Source organism: Myxocyprinus asiaticus, chromosome 1 (assembly GCF_019703515.2).
Source record: "Myxocyprinus asiaticus isolate MX2 ecotype Aquarium Trade chromosome 1, UBuf_Myxa_2, whole genome shotgun sequence".
NCBI classification, from domain to species: domain Eukaryota; kingdom Metazoa; phylum Chordata; class Actinopteri; order Cypriniformes; family Catostomidae; genus Myxocyprinus; species Myxocyprinus asiaticus.
Genome location: NC_059344.1, coordinates 40,149,116 through 40,170,128, shown reverse-complemented (window position 1 = coordinate 40,170,128; position 21,013 = coordinate 40,149,116). Strand labels below are relative to the sequence as shown.

At 37.3% G+C, this 21,013-nt stretch overlaps 1 protein-coding gene across 1 annotated transcript in view; it reads left to right on the top strand.

Annotated features, from left to right (window-relative positions):
* plxdc2b (plexin domain containing 2b) overlaps nucleotides 1-20,759 on the top strand; it is a 103,313-nt gene extending 82,554 nt beyond the window's left edge. Inside the window, exons 10-14 of the mRNA XM_051662231.1 lie at nucleotides 1,723-1,783; nucleotides 2,438-2,591; nucleotides 6,457-6,495; nucleotides 12,637-12,797; nucleotides 17,047-20,759. Coding sequence (XP_051518191.1) covers nucleotides 1,723-1,783; nucleotides 2,438-2,591; nucleotides 6,457-6,495; nucleotides 12,637-12,797; nucleotides 17,047-17,166 — 535 coding nt within the window. The 3' untranslated portion in view covers nucleotides 17,167-20,759. The remainder of the gene's footprint in view (nucleotides 1-1,722; nucleotides 1,784-2,437; nucleotides 2,592-6,456; nucleotides 6,496-12,636; nucleotides 12,798-17,046) is intronic.
* The last annotated feature ends 254 nt before the right edge of the window (nucleotides 20,760-21,013 follow it).

Genomic DNA, 21,013 nt, shown 5'->3' with positions numbered 1-21,013 from the left:
TTTTTTACTAGTTTGGGTAACAGAAAATTATCATAGCGGATTGTTGCACATAAAATCTACTTTTCATAATTAATTTCTCTGCCTTGGTTTTGTGCTTGCCATTTCATTTTCACTGAAGAAACTGTACTCTTCTAACTTGAACAGATGAGTGTAATAGTAATGATTATGTGCATCAAAATCTCTGCCATTACATTTGCATACTCAGAAAAGTATTCTTTCACTCTCAAGGTCAGATTATTACTGGATCTAAATTATTTTCAGCTGACTGCATTTGCAGCCATTAACATGTAAATAAGATTATGAAAAGCTGCAGAAGTGCTGATGAAGGATTTGGCTGCCACCATGGGCAACCTCAAATCCAGAGCGATATCTTTCATTTTTACTTGTCTTCCTGTGATATGATTTTTCAGAGCATGACAAGGTTACATTTCATTGCTAATTAATGAAACCTTCAAAAAAGGAATAGTATTAAAGTTAAAATCTCTTACTTAAGTAATGGCAACAACAACAAAAAAACACAATTACAAAGTACAAATGAGATGCCAACAGCGTTACATAGTGATGTTTTTCAGTGAAACATTAGAAGCTAATGAGTGTTTGCTCCAGTCAGTAGCCACACTTAGCAGGGCTCTGCTTCCTGTCTGTGGGTCATGAAATCTGTAATTCAAAGATTTCACTTTGACATCTATGGTGCCACTTGCCACCTCTGTTCAAGTTGCTTGTATTACAGTATAGTGCTATGCACAGGTTGGCGGTATTGTGGTCTTTCTTTTAGTCTGTAGTTTGATGATGCTGTATCTTACATGCACCCTTGAAAACTAAACACATGCAGAAAACTAAACACATTAAAAACTAAAAATATATTGTAGTAGACTTAAGGTTTACAAAACTTTATTGACTAGATAACACTTATAATATTGACTAGATAACACTTTTCCTTGTTGTTTATTTACTTGTGTCCTTTTTATAAAAACTCAATTATAAACTGATTAGTTTTGCAAGCACAAGAAGGAATAGGATCCTTTTGATCAGGGAAGTACAATATGGCTCCATCTGGTTTTCAATGAAAAGCCGTGACAAGCTCAGGGAAGAACCTTCACACACACACACACACACACACAAACACACACAAACATATGCTTTGTTTACAATCTCTGAAGTGAGTGGGGAGCAAATGTGTGTCTTCTTTTCTGACCCCAATATATCAGCAAGAAACAGAGAGATAGAAAGAGAGAGAGAGATGATATGAATGTGTGTATGGTGAATAGTACTGAACTGAAAGGAGAGAATACATCTTGAAAAGATTAATTGAGAATGGGAAATTGCTGAAGGATATGGGGAGTCAGGGTGATTGTATCACTGCAGACATCAGGAATGTCAAGCAGCCCAGATCCATTGTGATCCATTCTGAGTGCAAGATTAATTGAAGGGAGGGGATGAAGGAAAGAAATACTAGAAATACTGCCTACTCCTGACTCTGTAAGTCAACGTCTAGTAATGATATAATGTTATAGATGTACATCCACCGTATACTATATTTATTAGTTTAAAATGTCCTGACCTGAACCACAGTTATTGCCAAAGTATATAGTTCAGAAAGAACATATAGCTCTACATTCAGTTCCCTGGATTGTTGTGAATATGTTTGTTGGATGTATTTGAACTAGCATGTGTGTCTCTTAAAATAATCCTATTTATACTAATGATCTCTTTTCATTTCAGATGTTCCAGCGGCTTTGATCGCCATCGACAGGACTGGGTGGATAACAGTTGTCCAGATGAGGTGTGTGTGTGTTGTTGTTGTTGTTGGTTTAACTGCGCACTAGTCTGCAGTTTCCAGAGAAAAAATGATGCTCTCTCTCTCTCTCTCTCTCTCTCTCTCTCTCTCTCTCTCTCTCTCTCTCTCTCTCTCTCTCTCTCCAGCATCTCAACCCCTTTGAGTAATAAATTACATGTATGATAATGAATTTTATCTTGAGCTTTTAGCAGGGTTCCCCCAGTAACGGAACACCTAGAAACATCTGGGAATGGAAATTAAATTTAGATTTCCAGTCCTGAAACATCTGAAAAACAGTCTTGAAAATCTTAAAAAGTCATAGACATTTCTGTTGTGAATGTATATTTTTCTGGTCATACTCAGCTCTAAAAGATTTAATCAGACTGAAAATGCTCTTTGTGAGTGCAGGTTCTGTAAAATATATTGTTGTTTTTTTAAACCGTTATCCAGTAATCACAAATGAACGACTTGAAAAGTCATGGAAATTCAATAGTCAAAAGGTGTGGGCTTAAAACGCCAATTAAACGTGTATTTTGTTCAACCCCATAAAGTATTGCTATACTTACTTTTACACCACCAAAATTCATGCATAAATCATAATTAGCAAAACATATTCCAGGTTTGTCAAATTAATGATCTTACTGTCTTCCATTCTCGCAGACAAAAGACAATACCTGTGACATCATCAGCACTACTAATCTTAACCTTCTAACCACTCCGTCAGTTGCCAAAATGACAGCAAGGCACAAAGGAACTACTGAGGGACCATCCACCCAGGCCACATCACACATGCCCACCAGCATTCCAACTGAAGGTACTGTCTTACCTAAACTCACTCACAAGCATCATTTAGATTACAATATGACATATAAAACCCAAGATAAAATTCAACAGAAAAGCAATAGGTCAATGATCTAAAACTATTAGTTACAACTAACTGCTCAGTTAGTTGCTGCAGGACAACTTCAACAAAGGCGGCAATGGATTCTACATAAAGCAATAGACACAGAAAAAGAAAGGGTTATTTGTGCTTTTATGAGCCTGGGGAAAGAATTCAATGGCTGGAAAAGGAACGCTCTTGCAGAGAACATTCAGACCTTAAATGTATGCTGTTTTATTTAGCTGAAGCAGTTTTCTTTTGAATGAGGTTCAATATATAATCATGCTCATCAACTGCAGCCTCATAATCATCAGCTAGGATATTAAAGACCCCATGACATCAACATTAGAGTTTTGTGTCTTTTTTTTTTTTTTTTTTTTTTTTTTGCTTTGAGGTGATCTACATGCTTGTGTACTCCTAAAATTCCCTTTTAACAGACATACACATTTAAAAATTACAGTGTGTCTCTTCCAGGAAAATTGAACAAAAATATTGATGCCTATGTTACAGGTCCTTCTCGACCCGCTCCTAGCGGGATTTGAACCGTCAGCCGGCATGGGAGGCGGGCATGCAAACGAGGAGGCTAAAGGCTATAGCCCCTAGCATCAGTCGCTAGCGTGCCTCTTGAGGCCAGGGGAGTGAGGTTTACATACTGCACAGCTACCTACCAGCTGGCTTCCGATACACTCACCCCCCTAAACCTCACTCCCATCCGGGTCACGGCACCACTGTAAATGGTCCTGCACGACCCGCTCTGAACGGGACTCAAACGGCGTCTCCGGCATAGGAGGTGGGCACGCTAACGAATAGGCTAAAGGCTACAGCCTCTAGCGTCAGTTGCTAGTGCACCTCTTGAGGCCAGGGGAGTGAGGTTTACATATTGCACAGCTACCTACCAGCTGGCTCCCGTTACACCTGTACTACACAGATATTTTTTCAATCCAATGCTCCCTCTACCTGCAATTTACCAACAAGTAACACATTATAGTTCATGGCTGTGACTAAACTAAAATGTATGAGCCCTATGATATGTCCCGTCCAGACTTCCTGTTTCAAAAAGAAATATGTCAACTGGGCTTGTCAAGCGATTTCTTGGGGTCTTTAAACCATTCGTTCAAAAACAAGCAAACAAACAAACACACTCATCAAAACAGCAAACATCAAAGCAGCTATTAATATACATAAACAAAACAATATACAAAACATGTATATTGCGTTTACATGACTTCTTGCTGTGTGCTTTGTATTTCTTTTTTCTTTTGATGGGCATAAAAATATTATCAGACAGTAAAAAACACATAAATGTGTGCGTAAATTACCAAACTCACCAAACCAAACTGTCAGTGAATGATTAATGTGCATATACATTTTTAAAATCTAAAGGACCATGGCTGTGCCCAAACTTCAGGGCAATAAATTAAAGCTTTCTTTGTCATCTTCCTGCTTGTTTTATCTTTCTTACAAGTGAACATCAAGAAGCTGCCACCTTCAAATGATGAATTAGATTCTGTGCAGTTCTGTGCAGTGTAAATCTTTATCAAATATTTATGCTATAAACATATTAATTGCAGAGAGAACATTTATCCTCTTTTCCTAGGCAGTGAATACACTGTACAGGATTGTTGATGGAACCAGTGATCATGTATGGCTGATAGGGAGAAAGGGCATTCCATAAGAAAGTGTGGGCATATTATATTTTCTATCAAACAAACGTCTTTTTAGCTATGAATTTACGCCTCGGGACCATGGACCTATGCATTTAGCACATAAAATGCAACATAAGACAGCTATGCAGTCATTATTGTTATGGCATTGAAAGGAAGGAAAGAGATCTACTCTAGCTACAAAGATTAAATTAGTCAATTTTCTCATTAAGGCACTTAAAGTGATTAAGTACATCAAACAACCTGTTTATCATTAACACTTTCATCAAATACTAAACAAGGCATTGAATTATGAGGTCACTAATAAGGGATATAACTCTTGTTTACATACCCTCTCCTTCATCCTATTTTCTCATTTATTACAAAATGGTTATTTAATTAACTGCCCACTCAGGTCATTAGGATAACAGAATTCAAAGCTGGCAGGTCCATATTGAATAATAAATAAATGCTGCAATCAGAAGAAACACCATATTAGTAATGTGCAATATGTTTTTGTATATGTGTGAAGTTTTTCCTATAGTACATTGTGGAAACCAGCCAACAGTCCCCAAGAGTAAAACAGCTTAAGATAGATTTATCGGATAGAAAATATCATTAGCTTAGTATAAAAACAAAAGAAGTCACTGACGAGTCGCTATCATGATAGAAAAAAGCAAACTATTGTAATTGTGTAATATACAGTATACACTATAGTAAGAAGGAAAGTCTAAAGGTGCGTCCCAAGTCGCACACTTCTGCACTATTCTACGCCATTTTGTAGTGCGCGTAGTATGTGTACACTGAAAATGCAGCAAAAAGAAGTGTACTTTAAGTACACTGATGATGTACTTTTTCAACCGTCAAAACGGAGTGTGGAATGTTGGACACTTCATGTACGCAGCGCACGCGGCTTGCCGTACATAGCGGAAACAGTGGTGTTACCTGGCTGCACTGCTGGTTTGACAAAACAGTTGTAAATAATAAAGAATGTAGCAGCTGGCGAAGCTTCAGTGGATACAGCACCTTACAAATGTGAGTTGAATGCTTTACCATCACCCCAAGCTGTGTGAATATGTATGATGTTTAAGATACAAGTGTTGAACTGAAGTTGGCTAACATGCTTAAGCTAGCGGCAACATATCACGTGCATTTGAAATGTCACTTCCGTCAGCTGTTACATTTATTTTTTTATGGGGACGATACTACACTTTGAAAATTCATACATTACATGGCTGAGTGCATAGTATATTTTAAAAGTGTATAGTGTGTCTGGGACACAGCTAAAGCTTTCTAACAATTTAATTATTGTGTTACCGGTACTCCAAACCATTGTCGAGACATAATCATTTAAATGTTTTCCTATTTATTTGAGTGCATAAAACTCTAAATTTGTCTCTGAGACAAAGTGACTTGAAATGATGGAGCAGGTCACATATCATGAGCTTGTTATAAAAACAATAGAAGTCAATGGAAAGTCCCCACCATGAAAGAAAGCGGTTGGTCAAGATTACGATCTAAGAACATACTTCAAATCAGCAATAAAGTCTGACAAGACTGGTGTAATAAATTGTGATTCTCATATTATGCTAAAAAACTAAAATTTCCCAACTTGTATAGCTAATGCGCATGCGTGTTCTAGAGTTGACTGACAGGTGATGTCTGTATCTAAAAGGTGATTGGCTCTTTTAACTGTAAGGCGGGACTTCCTTTCTACAGCAGTTGACCATTGAGCACTCAGAGCTCCTTGGTTGAGCGTTCCAATTTCTTCCTTTCATTTTAATAGAAGTGGCCCATCTCTGCTAAATAATCTCTGGGATTGCTCATTTAAAATGTATTACATTCCATAACATTCTCTCCAATCAGACATATTTTCCAGTCTCTTTCAAGTGCCCCTCACACACATGTGTGACCCATTTACATTTGTTGATGAGAATTGCATTAATATGTGGGTCTGTGTTTTTGTTTGAGAGGGTATGTGTGTACAGGTATGTGCATTCAAAGTCTGTGATGTTCTTTTCACTGTAAATGAAAAACTGGGGAAATGTAAAAAAAAAAAAAAAAAAAAAAGACATTTAATTGTTAAATGACATTTACTGTAATATTCTCTCTCTTTCTCTCTCTTCCTTCTGTATCTTTTTTATGTATGCCAACAGACGACACCAAGATTGCACTACATCTCAAGGACAATGGAGGTAAGATCTTACCGTTGTTTTGTACATGTGGTTTTAAAGGGCCTATTTGAGCTATGCACCGAATAAAACATACCAAAAGCATACTTTTCCAGCTCATGCAAAAATGAGGTCTTTCTCAAACATGTCTGGGTGTGTGATTGACATGTCTGTGTGTGTGTGTGTGTGTGTGTGTGTGTGTGTGTGTGTATGTATATGTTTGGAAGTAAGACCAAAATTCTTGACAATATCTTTTCCATTGATAGCAGTGTATGTGCCAGTTCATTTCATGTCCAAGAGCAAATTTGTTGTCTCACTCTTTTACTAACTCCCTTTCTTCTTTCCATATCTGTATTCCCAGAAATCTGTTAGTAAGATCCAGGTCATGTGTTTTTGATTTGGAGCGAGCTTAATAGTCTTAAGCAGTCGGAAACAGCAGTCAGGAATTCAACATGTCATCATTAAAGCACAAAGCAGCACATACAGCCAAGGCAAAAGTGTTGCCAGAAGAAAATAGCAATTTAACCTTAAGTAGAATAATATGAATCAGTCATTCCTGGCTTAAACTAGTTAAGAGGGTGCAGATGTATTGGTAATGGTATGTTACTGTAGCTACCATTTAAAATGTTATCCTTAATTTAGCTACATTTGTGATGTAAACACACTAGCATCCTATGAATTTCCAAATAAGAAAGTACTTTATGAATTTCCAGTTCAGACCTTATTGGAACATTGCCTTACAATCTCCAATTAATACAGGTATATGTATCATTTTAACTGTAAAAATAGTAAAAAAAAGACAATCATTTTCTTACTGACTTTTACTTACTACACCTTTGATACGTGCTTAGTCTTTGGAAAATATTCACATAAAAATTAGCAGAAATTCTGCAGTTTTTTCTATATCCACACTTTAATTGTTTTGTCAGTCTTACTAATGATTTTGTGGCTGCTCTAATATGTCGGTTATGGATTTAAACAAAATATCAGGCAAACATCAATGACATCAAATTTGTTTTTGTTTAATGTAGTATTCATTTTTTTCTGAGTCTCATTATCTTAAATAGAAATTTATGTACATTTATTAGTGTGTCTATATTTCAGGGGTGACTACTATAACCCCTACTGATCATTCTGATCACACCATGATCAGATGGCATTTTTTGTCTTTCCCAAAGAACATTTAAATTGGGTTATGTCCTAGTTCTGCTCTCGATCAGATTCTGATGTGACTTGTTCTTTCCAATAAATACTCTGCTTCTTTTCATTCCAATTTTTCTATTTGAATTGAGTCCTTACTCTGTCAAAAATGATACACATGTCAGATTTTAAATGCACAAGAACAGAACATCTTGACATTATTCACATTAATGATAGTTTAAGAAAGAACGAAAACAATTTATTTATTTTTTTTATAGAGGACTGGCCTGTTGTTAGTCTGGGTCAGTTTTGATGAGGTTCCCAGCTGCCTGTGCACATGTTTCAATCTGTCATCATATCATGCAATACCTTTCTCCAGAATTGCTGGGCAAAATGTACCCTTGCCATTTTTGTATATAGCCAAACAGCCTGCGCTACAGAAAACTTACATTAAGCACTTACATTTGGCAACTAAAGGCAAAGACAAAGCACCCCCAGATCATTATTGATCCTCCGCCAAATTTCACAGTGGGTGCGAGACACTGTGGCTTGAAGGCCTCTCCAGGTCTGCGTCTAACCATTAGACAACCAGGTGGAGGATCGGTTATGATCTGGGGGTGCTTCAGCAAGGCTGGAATTGGGCAGATTCATCTTTGTGAAGGATGCATGAATCAAGCCACGTACAAGGCTATCCTTGAAGAAAACCTGCTTCCAACTGTGAGGATTGGTTTTCCAGTGGCCACAAGCCATAAAACAAAGCCGAGCTGCTTGAATTTCTGCACCAGGAGTGGCATAAAGTCACCCAACAGCAATGTGAAAGACTGGTAGAGAGCATGCCAAGACGAATGAACGCTGTGATTGAAAATCAGGGTTACTCCATCAAATATTGATTTCTGAGTTAAAACATTAGTATTGTGTTGTTTAAAAATTAATATGAACTTGTTTTCTTTGCATTATTCAAGGTCTGAAAACACAGCATCTTTTTTGCTATTTTGACCAGTTGTCATTTTCTGCAAATAAATGCTCTAAATGACAATATTTTTATTTGGAATTTGGGAGAAATCTTGGGGATAATTATCTGGGGATAATTTTACAGTGGTCTCTTAATTTTTTCCAGAGCTTTAAAATACTGTATATATATATATATATATATATACTACCGATCAAAAGTTTTGAAACACTTGACTGAAATGTTTCTCATGATCTTAAAAATATTTTGATCTGAAGGTGTATGCTTAAATGTTTGAAATTAGTTTTGTAGACAAAAATATAATTGTGCCACCATATTAATTTATTTCATTACAAAACTAAAATTTAATTAAAAACGTTTTTTTTTTAATGGATGACTTGGACCAAATAATAAAGAAAAGCAGCCAATAAGTGCCCAACATACGTAGATGGGAACTCCTTCAGTACTGTTTAAAATGTATCCCAGGGTGATACCTCAAGAAGATGGTTGAGAAAATGTCAAGAGTACATGTCTGAAAATTCTAGGCAAAGGGTGACTACTTTGAAGATGCTAAAATATAACACAGTTTTGATTTATTTTGGATTTTGTTTAGTCACAACATAATTCCCATAGTTCCATTTATGTTATTCCATAGTTTTGATGACTTTACAATTATTCTAAAATGTGAAGAAAAAAACAATTATAATAAAGAATGAGTAAGTGTTTCAAAACTTTTGACCGGTAGTGTATATACAGTGTTGTGAAAAAGTATTTGCCCCATCCTGATTTCTTCTGTTTTTGTGTATATCTCATACTAAATTTTTTCAAAAATTCTAACAAAATCTAACATAAAACAAAGGCAATCTGAGTAAACACATAATACAGTTTTTAAATGATAATGTTATTTATTGAAGCAAAAAAGTTATCCAATACCAACTGGGCCTGTGTGAAAAAGTATTTGCAGTTACTTAGCTATTAGTTACTAAATCCCCAGGTGAAAATCACTGCTAACCCAGAAGAACATTATGGCACATCTGAATTTTGCCAAAATACACCTTGATGATCCTCAGACCTTTTGGGAGAATGTTCTGTGGACTGATGAGTCAAAAGTGGAACTGTTTGGAAGACATGGGTTGCGTTACATCTGATGTAAATCAAACACAGCATTCCACAAAAAGAACATCATACCTAAGGTCAAGCATGGTGGCGGTAGTATGATGGTGTGGGGATACTTTGCTGCTTCAGGGCCAGGGAGACTTGCAACAATTGAGGGAAACATGAATTCTGCTCTCTATCAGAAAATCCTAAAGGAGAACGTCCAGTCATCAGTCCGTTAGTTGAAGCACACGTGCAACTGGATTATGCAGCAAGACAATGATCCAAATCATAGGAGTAAGTCCACCTCTGAATGGCTCAGAATTAGCAAAATTAAAGTTTTGGAGTGGCCTAGTCCTGACTTATTGAGATGCTGTGGTGGGACCTTAAACGGGCAGTTCATGCTCGAAAATCCTCCAATGTGGCAGAACTAAAGCTGTTCTGTAAAGAAGAGTGGGCCAGAATTCCCCCACAGTGTTGTGAAAGACTGAACTCCAGTTTTAGGAAGCGATTGGTTGCATTTGTTGCTAATAAAGGTGGCACAACCAGCTATTAAGTTTAAGGGGGCAGTTCGTTTTTCACATGGGTGATGTAGGTGTTGGATAACGTTTTTTTTCTTCAATAAAAAATAAATATATTTGAAAACTGTATTTTGTGGTTACTCAGGTTGCCTTTAACTTGTTTGAAGATCTAAAACAATTTAGTATGAAAAATGGACAAAAATAGAAGAAATCAGGAAATACTTTTTCACATTACTATATATATAGATAGATAGATAGATAGATAGATAGATATACAGTATATATATGCATGCAGTAAATAGAGAAATGTTATGTGCAGTTGACAGTTGCCATTTACCCACTGTTAGGCTTGTCTCTCAAGAACAGCATTGTCTCTTGCTAATACCTGTAGAGGAGAGCTCTTGAAATTGTCCTTTTGTGTGTGAGATAATGCGACTGATGCGTGATTCTAAACTTACAATCTCTTGACACTGAAATGAAGAATGTTTTGTTATGGAACATATTAGTGGTCTGCAGTCAGTGTCATTCTTTTACATGCAGTGTGTCTGAAGCCTCCTATTAAAGTAGCACAGCCAAGGTTTAGAAAAATATTAAAAGGACTCTGTTCGCTCTGTTAGTTATGAGCATATAATTCAGCCCCATTGATGTCCAGAAAGGTTTGAGGCACCAGGTAAATAATGACTGGTCAGCGGCAATAAAACATTCTGTTACTCTGAGTTATTGCCATAAAAACACACTGCCTGGTTATATCTATTAAGGATTTTTTTGTATTTTGTTTCAGTATGACAGTTGTCAAGCCAAGCTTTCTTTGGCTGGCAGGCCTCACTGACCATCTTTAAAAATAAATTCAAAAAATAACTTCCCATGCTTAAGTGGTCATGGGCACTTCTGGCTGTAATGAATTTTCCATTGCATTCCCTTCTTTTAAGGGATGTGTACCAGGGTTGGAAATTAAGGGGGAAAATTGGCAAAAATGACACCAAAAGAGATATACACAGTATATATATATATATATATATATATATATACACCGATCAGCCACAACATTAAAACCACTTGCCTAATATTGTGTAGGTCCCCCACGTGCCACCAAAACAGCGCCAACTCGCATATCAGAATAGTATTCTGAGCTGATATTCTTCTCACCACAATTGTACAGAGCGGTTATCTGAGTTAAAGTAGACTTTGTCAGTTTGAAACAGTCTGGCAATTCTCTGTTGACCTCTCTTATCAACAAGGCATTTCCATCCACAGAACTGCCGCTCACTGGATGTTTTTTTTTTTTGGCACCATTCTGAATAAATTCTAGAGACTGTTGTGTGTGAAAATCCCAGGAGATCAGCAGTTACAGAAATACTCAAACCATCCCGTCTGGCACCAACAATCATCCATGCGATTATCTAATCAGCCAATCGTGTGCATAAAATCATGCAGATATGGGTCAGGAGCTTCAGTTAATGTTCACATCAACCATCAGAAAGGGGAAAAAAATTTTGATCTCAGTGATTTGGATCGTGGCATGATTGTTGGTGCTAGATGGGCTGGTTTGAGTATTTCTATAACTGCTGATCTCCTGGGATTTTCACACACAACAGTCTCTAGAATTTACTCCAAATGGTGCCAAAAACAAAAAACATCCAGTGAGCGGTAGTTCTGTATACATATATATACTGTATATCAGCCTAATTATACACATTTTCACATAAAATATTGATGTTGATTAAACACATTTTCAAATAAACTATTTGATGTAGATTAACTTGATGTGGGTAGGTGGAAATATACTCTCATTGTAATTATTTAGATTGAAGACCTATGTTAACCTATACAATTATTGCCCTTTTATTGAAGAGAAATGACCAAAGAAACATCCTAATACTGGGTCTTGACTTTTATATGGTTTTTACATATTATAAATCAAACCCAAATTAAATTCAACCTATCTACAACTGACATCTAGGTCCTTCAAATCATTTGGTGCTCTAAAAATAGAATCTGATCAGTCATACTATTTTATACAGTAGGTATTTGGCTATAGTGCAAAATACATCTATAGACAACAGTGAATCTCTTTCATTGAAATGTCCATTATACAAAATAATAAGCCTTGCTCCTCTTTCACCATTAATCATGTTTTTATCTGCCTGTTGGAAAGATAAAACAAACCACAGTTACCCTTAAACTGCCCAATAGACAAAAAGCATAAATTAGGTGTGGGGACAGTGCTCTCTTCTGTTAGAAAGGGGAACTGCAAGCTACACAAAGATCAAACCTCTACTGCTTTTCAAGACGAGACAAATAATTCACAAATGACCTCACTGACATTATTACAAGCAGTGTGGTTGTGTGTGTACAAAGACGTAGTGTCTTATTCTCACAGTGTACGTGAAATAATGTGTGTGTTTTTTACAGAGTACTCAGAACAACTTTCAATATGTTGTGTCTTTATGTGTGTTTTAGCTGCTGCAGCAAAAAGTACAGCAGAGAACAGCACACACTCTCTGCACATGGGTCTGATCCTTGGGATGCTTGTGCTGCTACTCGTGATCGTGGCCATCGGTCTGGTGACCGTCTACATCTACCATCACCCGAGCTCTGCTGCAGGACTCTTTTTCATTGAGGTGAGACTCTGCATTAGCTATTGCTAAAAAGTAGAGGACAAAAAGGAATTAAAGGAACGTGAGGATACACTAATTTAGTTGCAATTCTGTCATACCAGTTTAGTACATGATGACAGAATTTTCATTTTTGGTTGAACTATCACTTTAAGTGAGGAATCTCCAGCATTTTCAAGGTCTTAAATATATCCAGGAACAGAGCTGGTTCCAGAAGTAAAAATCCCATTCATTTTCTCCATCAGTGAATTGATCTTTAAAGATAATTTATAAACCTGTAAAGTTAAGAGTTTATTGTCATATGTACAAGAAACAGTGTTACACAGTACAATGAAATTCTTACTCTGTAAATCCTCCCAGCAACCTCAGACATACTTTAAACAGGACATAAGGAGGAAAGAAAAAAAAAACACACAACAACAATTATTTAAAAACATAAATTACAAATAGTGCACAAGTAAAAGTGTATACACATTCATTTGGCAGACACTTTTATCCAAACCAACATACAGTGCCCTTATTACAGGGACAATCCCCCTGGAGCAATCTGGAGTTAAGTGCCTTGCTCAAGGACACAATGGTGGTGGCTGTGGGAATTGAACCAACAACCTTTTGCTTACCAGTGCAGTGCTTTAGTCCACTATGCCACCACCACTTCATAATGTAGATTCATATAAGTGTAAACATTTGAAAATAAATTAAAAAATAGTGTAAAAGAGAAAGTATATACGTGCATTGTAAACATGGAGATGGTCATGTGCAATGGCCTGTGGAAGTAGTCTCAGTAGTGGTCCATAATGTTGTTACATTCATAAATATTTGTGTAGGCAGGGTGGGGTAAAGCTTGACACCTCTTACAAACAGAGGGAAAACTGTGTCTGTGAGGAGGGGCAGTGGATGAGAGTCATTCACAAGCCTGATGGTCTGTAGGTAGAAACTGTTTCTCAGCCTGGTTGTTCTTGCTTTTGCACTCCTGTAGCGTCTACCTGATGGTAGGAGTGTGAATAGGCTGTTTTGGCCGTGGCTATTGTCTTTAATGATGTTGTGGGCCCTCCTGATGACCCTGGCCTGGTAGAGGCTCTCCAGCAATGGTAGGGCTGTTCCAGTGATGGTTTGGGCAGCTCTCACCACCCGCTGTAGAGCCTTACGGTCCTGAGCTGTGCAGCTTCCAAACCAGACTGTGATGGAGCTGGATGCTCTCGATTGTGCACCTGTAGAAGCTGCTGAGGATTCTGCTTGACATGCCGAATTTCCTCAGCCTTCTCAAGAAGTACAGCCAGATGTACTGTGAGGTCTAAGGATGTTAAAGGGATTGTTCACCCAAAAATGAAAATTCTCTCATTATTTACTCACCCTCATGATATCCCAGGTGTGTATGACTTTCATTCTTCACCAGAACACATTTGAAGAAAAATAGAAAAATGTCTCAGCTCAGTAGATCCTTAAAATGCAAGTGAATGGCAATTTCTCTTTTGAAGCTCCTAAAATCACAGACAGTCAGCATAAACATCACCAATACGACTCCAGCAGTTAAATGAATGCCTTCTAAAGCAATATGATAATTTTTGGTGTGAAAAAAAGTTCAATATTTAAGTAATTTTTAACTATAAACCATCGCTTCCGTTAGGCTTCAGGAGAGGGTGGAGTCCAATTGGTATTACCGTTGCATGATACAGGTGTAATCTCACGTTCTCCTCTTGGTTGAGACATCCAGGATAAGCACATAAATGCACCATTGTGAGTAAAGAAACAGATAATAACAGATCTAAACCAAAACCAACAAACCTTCAGTACAGCGTTCCTCCTGCACAGGTGTAAACAGTGCTTCTCTTCCAGCTGTGATGCACGTTTGTCAGTTCTTGCTTGTTTCAAGTGCCAGTGCAATTATGTCATATGTGCGTACCACTGCTGACCGGAAGCATGATTTAGAGTTTAAAAAAGTATTGAAATATTTATATTTTTCACACCAAAAGCGATCATGTCACTTTAGAAGGCATTAATTTAACAGCTGGTGTCATATGGATGACGTATATGCTGACTGTCTGTGATTTTTGGAGTTTCAAAGAGAAATCTCCATGCACTTGCATTTTAAGGACCTACCGAGCTGAGATATTTTTCTGTTTTTCTTCAAATGTGTTGTGAAGAAAGAAAGTCATACACACCTGGGATATCATGAGGGTGAGTAAATAATGAGAGAGTGATTTCATTTTTGGGTGAACTATCCATTTAATCGATGGTTTATGCCTCTATTCAAAAAATCTGTGTTATTTCAAGTTTATTGTTTAGAAATCGGCCCACATAGCGCACCCTGGTAGTGACCGCCCATTTCCATGACTCACTGTGAATGACTGTTGTTTTCCCTACACTCAGTTACTTATATATTTGTATTGTAAAAAGAAAAGATGATTTTCCCAAAGAGGGATGAATTTTCTATCCGTTCCGGAGTGGAACTTCAATAAATTGCCCTTGAAGGTCTCTGCGTTGTTCTGTCTTTTCTGAGCGCTGAAGTAAAACAATTATTGTTAATTCACACATTTGATTCCGTTATTCACTTTATCTGACTCCAATTTTATATTAATCTGACTCCAATTTTAAGTTGACCTCTAATTTATATTTAAGCTCTAATTAATTTCTGATCATTCTTTTAATTTAACATTTTTAGATCCTAAATCCTCTTCTATTCATTGTCCTTTCGATCTTTGGAGACTTACGCCGGCCGTTATTAAATTACGTAAACCTCCCGAAAATGGATAGCCAGTTCCGTTCTTAATCAGTGGTTGTAGGGTTAACTAATATCGTCTGGTTTAGCTTTTCTCATAACCAGACGATATTGCCGCTTAGTCACGTACATACAACTTGCTGAGAAGGGCGGTGAGCAGTGACTGAGAGTCTTTAAATGGCTTACTCCTACCCGGTTGTCCTGAGTGGTTTCTCCTATATTAAAGCTCCAGTATGGTCTACCCTGGTCTATTGAAATTCAAATCCTACCCGGCTGTCCTAGGTGGTTGTCCTACCTGGTTGTCCTGAGTGGTTTAAATTCAAACTGAGAGTCTTTAAATGGCTTCCTCCTATATTAAAGCTCCAGTAATGATATAAATGATTTCAGAGGAATTCAGAATAAATCAAATAATAACAATTTATTTGTCAGGTAGGATATAAAACATTGTTGCAGAAATTCAAATCAAAGCCAATTTCACATGATCAGAATAAACAACCATTACTAAAAATAAAAGACAAGTCAAAGAAACATACCTGACAAAACTACATGCAGATCTGCTTACAGATCCCCAGAGCTTCTTGCCAACTTTCCTTAAATATCCAGACAGAATAAACATTGTGTACCAAATGGTATTATCCTTTGAACAATGAGGATTTGGGGTGAATGGGTTCTTGACTTCCTGGGGTTTAACCTTGTTAACATACAGGAGATCATTTCAATTGTAGGTCAAGGAGGGGGAGACACCTCCAGAATTATGCAGTATTTGGCAAAGACCTTATAACTTTGTTACCACTAGTTTTATCAACATGGGAAAGAGACCACTATACCAGTCGCACAGAGACCTCTTAAATTATATCAAATACAGTTGCATTCTTTGTTTTCATGGTATTTGTTATATTTTACATATAAATCTTGTGTCTTTGTGTTGGTCCAGAGCTGTTGAAGGGGAGAAGGGGGAGAGAGAAGGGGGGCAGCAAGGTGATTTGCAATTTATCACACTGTGGTGATATTCAGGCTTTTGTGAGAGAGTTCTATGATGTTGATTCTCGCAGAGTTCTTTGACTTTTACCGGAAATGGCGCCTTTTGGTTGTAGACATGCTGGTGCCAGCCTTACAGTTTATATCTGAATATTTTGTGATATTCTTTAAATATATTTATTCAATATTTTTAAGCAACAGCTTTAAATCAATAGTTTCATATTTGTCCATCTTTTTAAATCTGATTATGTCATTTGCAATGCTTCATCTGATTTTCAAACACTTTATTTTATTCAAATCAAAGTTTGTAATGTGATTTACCTCAAAGGTGTTTGGTTTGGTTCATGTCTTAGAACTCTTTTATGGAGGATTTTAATACTTACGGCACCAAGGCGGCTAAAAAAGTGGGCGGGTACTGTTGTGCTTTATAGAAGATAACGTGAAAATAAATAAATCTAGAATTACCTAATAGAATATGTGTGGATTGTCTGTGATGGGGAGTGCTTTTCGGAAAAATAATTTATCAACTTTCTTGTTTAATATTTTGTGCATTTGCAGAGACGTCCCAGTCGTTGGCCTGCGATGAAATTCCACCGGGGTTCTGGTCATCCAGCTTATGCAGAGGTAGAGCCTGTCGGTCAGGAAAAGGAGGGCTTTATTGAGTCAGAACAGTGCTGAGGATTAAACCTGTGACTTTTAAATTCACACACTGCCCAGTGACCTTCTTGATGTCTAACTGTAAATCCATACATCTTAAATCATAAGGTTCCACCAACCCTCCAAATGCAAAACATTGACAAAACTGAAAACATTGAGGGTATGGCATTTATGATGAAAATGGCAAGATGCTGATAGCCACATTCAGAGGGACAACTGAAAAAGCCCTTTGTTTTGATCAGCTGGATGAATGATGAGCCCAAAACTTCTGCTCTTGACATGACGTAGGAGCAGCTCTGATTGTACAGGAAGAAGCTTTGATCTTTGAACCTCAAGACACATTGTTGAACTGAGGGTTTGATTCTCTGATTTAATGGGCCTTCAAAGTTTTTTAGTTTTTTTTTAATTGCTTGATGAAAACTCCAGAGATGCACATTCATTTAATTCTTGTGTTGGAAATCTTATATAGACGTTTAGATATCTTTACAAGTTTTTTTTTTTTTTTTTTTTTAAGGGTTTCTTATGGTTTTTCAGATGCTTGTTTCTCTATTCTTTAATGATTTCATCTCTTTGATTTGAGTTTTGGAGATGTCTGATGAGATTAGCTACAGATTAGCTCAGTAAATACCTATCGGAGAAATGCACACTGCAATTCAAATACAATTGGAAAATGTTCTGTGAACAAACTGTTTTGATTATTTTTCATAGATATTCAAAAAAGTTTAGGACATTTTTGCACATGTCCATTTGACGCACATATTTTGTTAAAATTTTTGGTAGCACTTTATTTTACAGTACTGTTCTACATTTACGGACTATATAATTACAACAACTATAGTAATTACTAGGTACTAACCCAAAACCTAACCCTAAACTTAACCCATATTAAGCACATGTAGTTATCTCATATTATTAAGTACTTTCTTGGGTAAGTGCACTGTAAGTATACGGAAAGTACTCATACTGTAAAATAAAGTGCAACCCAATTTTTACTTTGAAGGTTCACAACATTTATCCCTATGTAACTCAGTTAATTAGGGCACATACTTTTGAGCCTACTTAAAATCTTTTCAAGTGTTGTGTTTTGACCAAAGAACTCTTATTACACATAGAGAGGTATAATAAAACACTTGTTTTAAGCAATAGCACCTCAATACAAGACACAGACCCAGTACACCCATAGCACTTTTCCACCGACATGGTTCGGGTGAGGGTTCCTGGGCCAGTGCTAATTCTCGAACTGTTCCGCGCATTTCCACCGCAGAAAAGGCCTTTCCGATGCCTAAAACCTGGTTCTGCACCAGCCCCAAAAGCTTGCTGGTCTCTATGCAGGAACTGATTATGTCAGGGGACAGAGGGCTGGATAATGATTCATCACCATGGTAAAGTTTTCCCAAACAACAACAGTAGCTACCGTCTGCACCAAGGAGTACTTCTTCCCTCTAACAACATATAAAAAACCCACAAAATTGTCAGACATCAAAAGCGTTCAGGTAATATGACGAAACGAGTGCTCTACTTGCGATATGGTCTTTACAGAGATCCGAGATAAACTTGAGAGATCGCAAAGGGAAATATAGTCTATGAGTATGAAGATACAGCACGAAATGATGCACGCCAGCTTCAATCAGACAATTGACCGAATCATAAACAAATTGAAAAACACTTAAGGGAGTGCAGGGACCATAAGTAGGACATAAGCAAATGCGACAGTGAACGGAGCAACAAGGTTTTGGACTCAGACAAGCCGGCTGACTAACCGGGGCATTAAATTCAGCCAGTAACGCTTATCGCCGGTTTCCTCTGCAGCTGATCTCAGTATGTTGTTATATTTGCCAACTTTGTTAGCTTTTCTTACACTGTTGTCATCGTTTTTTGTGCATCGTTTTGTTCTGTTAGGGTATTTTTGACCAGCTACTCACTAGGGGCCATTTACACAACAACGTTTTCAACTAATAACGGAAAAATTTTCATGCGTTTTGGCTGTTCGTTGAAAACCGGTTTCAAAGTGTACATTTTTGAAAATGATGCCATTATCGTCTCTGTGTAAACATACAAAAACGTGAATTTGTGAAAACGATGACGTCATGCGCACGCGTATTACGTGTTCAGTCTATAGGCATGCGCGAGACATTCAAAACTACAGTGGTGGACTACAGGACTGTGTTTGTGCTGCTCAAGATTTTGTCCAGACAAAATTGCTCGATGCTTTCGCCATCTTCATTGTTTGTATTCACCGCTCTGTGGAAGAATGCATATATGCGCAGGCGCGTAGTGTTTCTTTACAAAGTGACATCGCCAACTACTGGCCTGGCATGCATAATACAGCGCTTTTAGTCGTTTTCGCGGATCCGTGTGAACGGGGATCGTTTTGACAACGTTGTCATCTGTACGCGAAACTTTTCAAAAACGCAAAGGAAAAACTTTTCCATTTTTTGTACATCATTGTCGTGTATGTGTACCCTAAGTTTGGAAGATCGCAGCTATCTGTAAAGTAAAACAGTGGGATTCTCAATCAGTAATATTATATGCTATGGCAAAAATCTAAATACAACCATCTGCTACACCAACGTTAATAATGATTCCACTGTTACAGTTTACAGAACTTAGCAAGTTATAATGTAATTACAGTACCTGTCGTCTTTAGCATAGATGTCGTCTCTGACAATCTTGTTGAGCAATGTAATAACGATGGATTGCGTTACTCCTTATATTTAAATATGTCCTCAAAAACAAGAGTAAAAGCTATATACAAACACACTGTGACGCGCCATGTTTGTTTATGTTTGAGGTAGTCACGTGAAACTACCACGTAGACAGTAACCCGTTACCTCACCGTTCGTCAAGTCAGTGGGAAGCGCGTCCGGTTTACGATAGGCTCCAGATTGCCACGGCCGTGAACCAGTGGCGCACAGGCTCGGCACGAGAACTATTGCAGTTTCGGTGGAAAAGAGCTACCAGATTCCTCTTTTCAGAAACAGAACAGAAATGCTTCTGATGTGGTTACAAATTATTTTTAAGTTGCGAGTTAAATGAATGCGTACAACTTAAAAAAGCATTTCCTTTATACTGAACAACCAGACGAGAGGAGTGGATCTTAGTTTGTCTTTTGTAATTTCAGTAAACCTATGCATAGATGCAGTTCCAGAGAGTTTCATTTATTTTTTATGTATGATAGGAGTTTTATGCACGCATACAAGAAGGAAAATCTGTATGTTTTTAACCTCTTAACAGGGTGGCCCACCAATACCAGTGTTTAAATTCTGTTTTTATCACTTTCTCCTCCGGAACGACCTGATTATTTTCAGCAAATGTAACCTGAATGTATGTATCTGTGTGTGTGAGACTGAATCTGAATGAGCACTGAAGAGGATGCCTATTATGTGAAATTATCTCAAAATGTTTGATGAGTGAGACAATTTTTCTGTTCAGCAGTGATGCCTGCTCTCAAAACTGGGGAAACATGCATTTAGTAACCTGCATTTTTGATAATCATAACTTTGATGTGCCGCGCATTGAGACAGTGAAATACACAATGCTGTAATCTGTGTACTCTTGTGTTACTACTGTCATTTTGATTAAAGTTTGAATAATAAAGTTGTTTAAATTAACAATTTCTCTCTGATTGTCTTCATAAATTCTTTCATGTTCTTTTATAAAGACTGTATTATATGAATTGGTGAGTGTGTGTGTATATATATATATATATATATAGGCTACAGTATAGCCTACCATTATAGTAGTTAGCATGTAACATATCATGAAATAATCTCACAACCAAATCACAGTCATGGGATGGTAACACAAAATAATCAAGGGATGTAGAACTAGTCTTTCAACCCCTTGCGGATAAGCGCCGCGTCGCGGC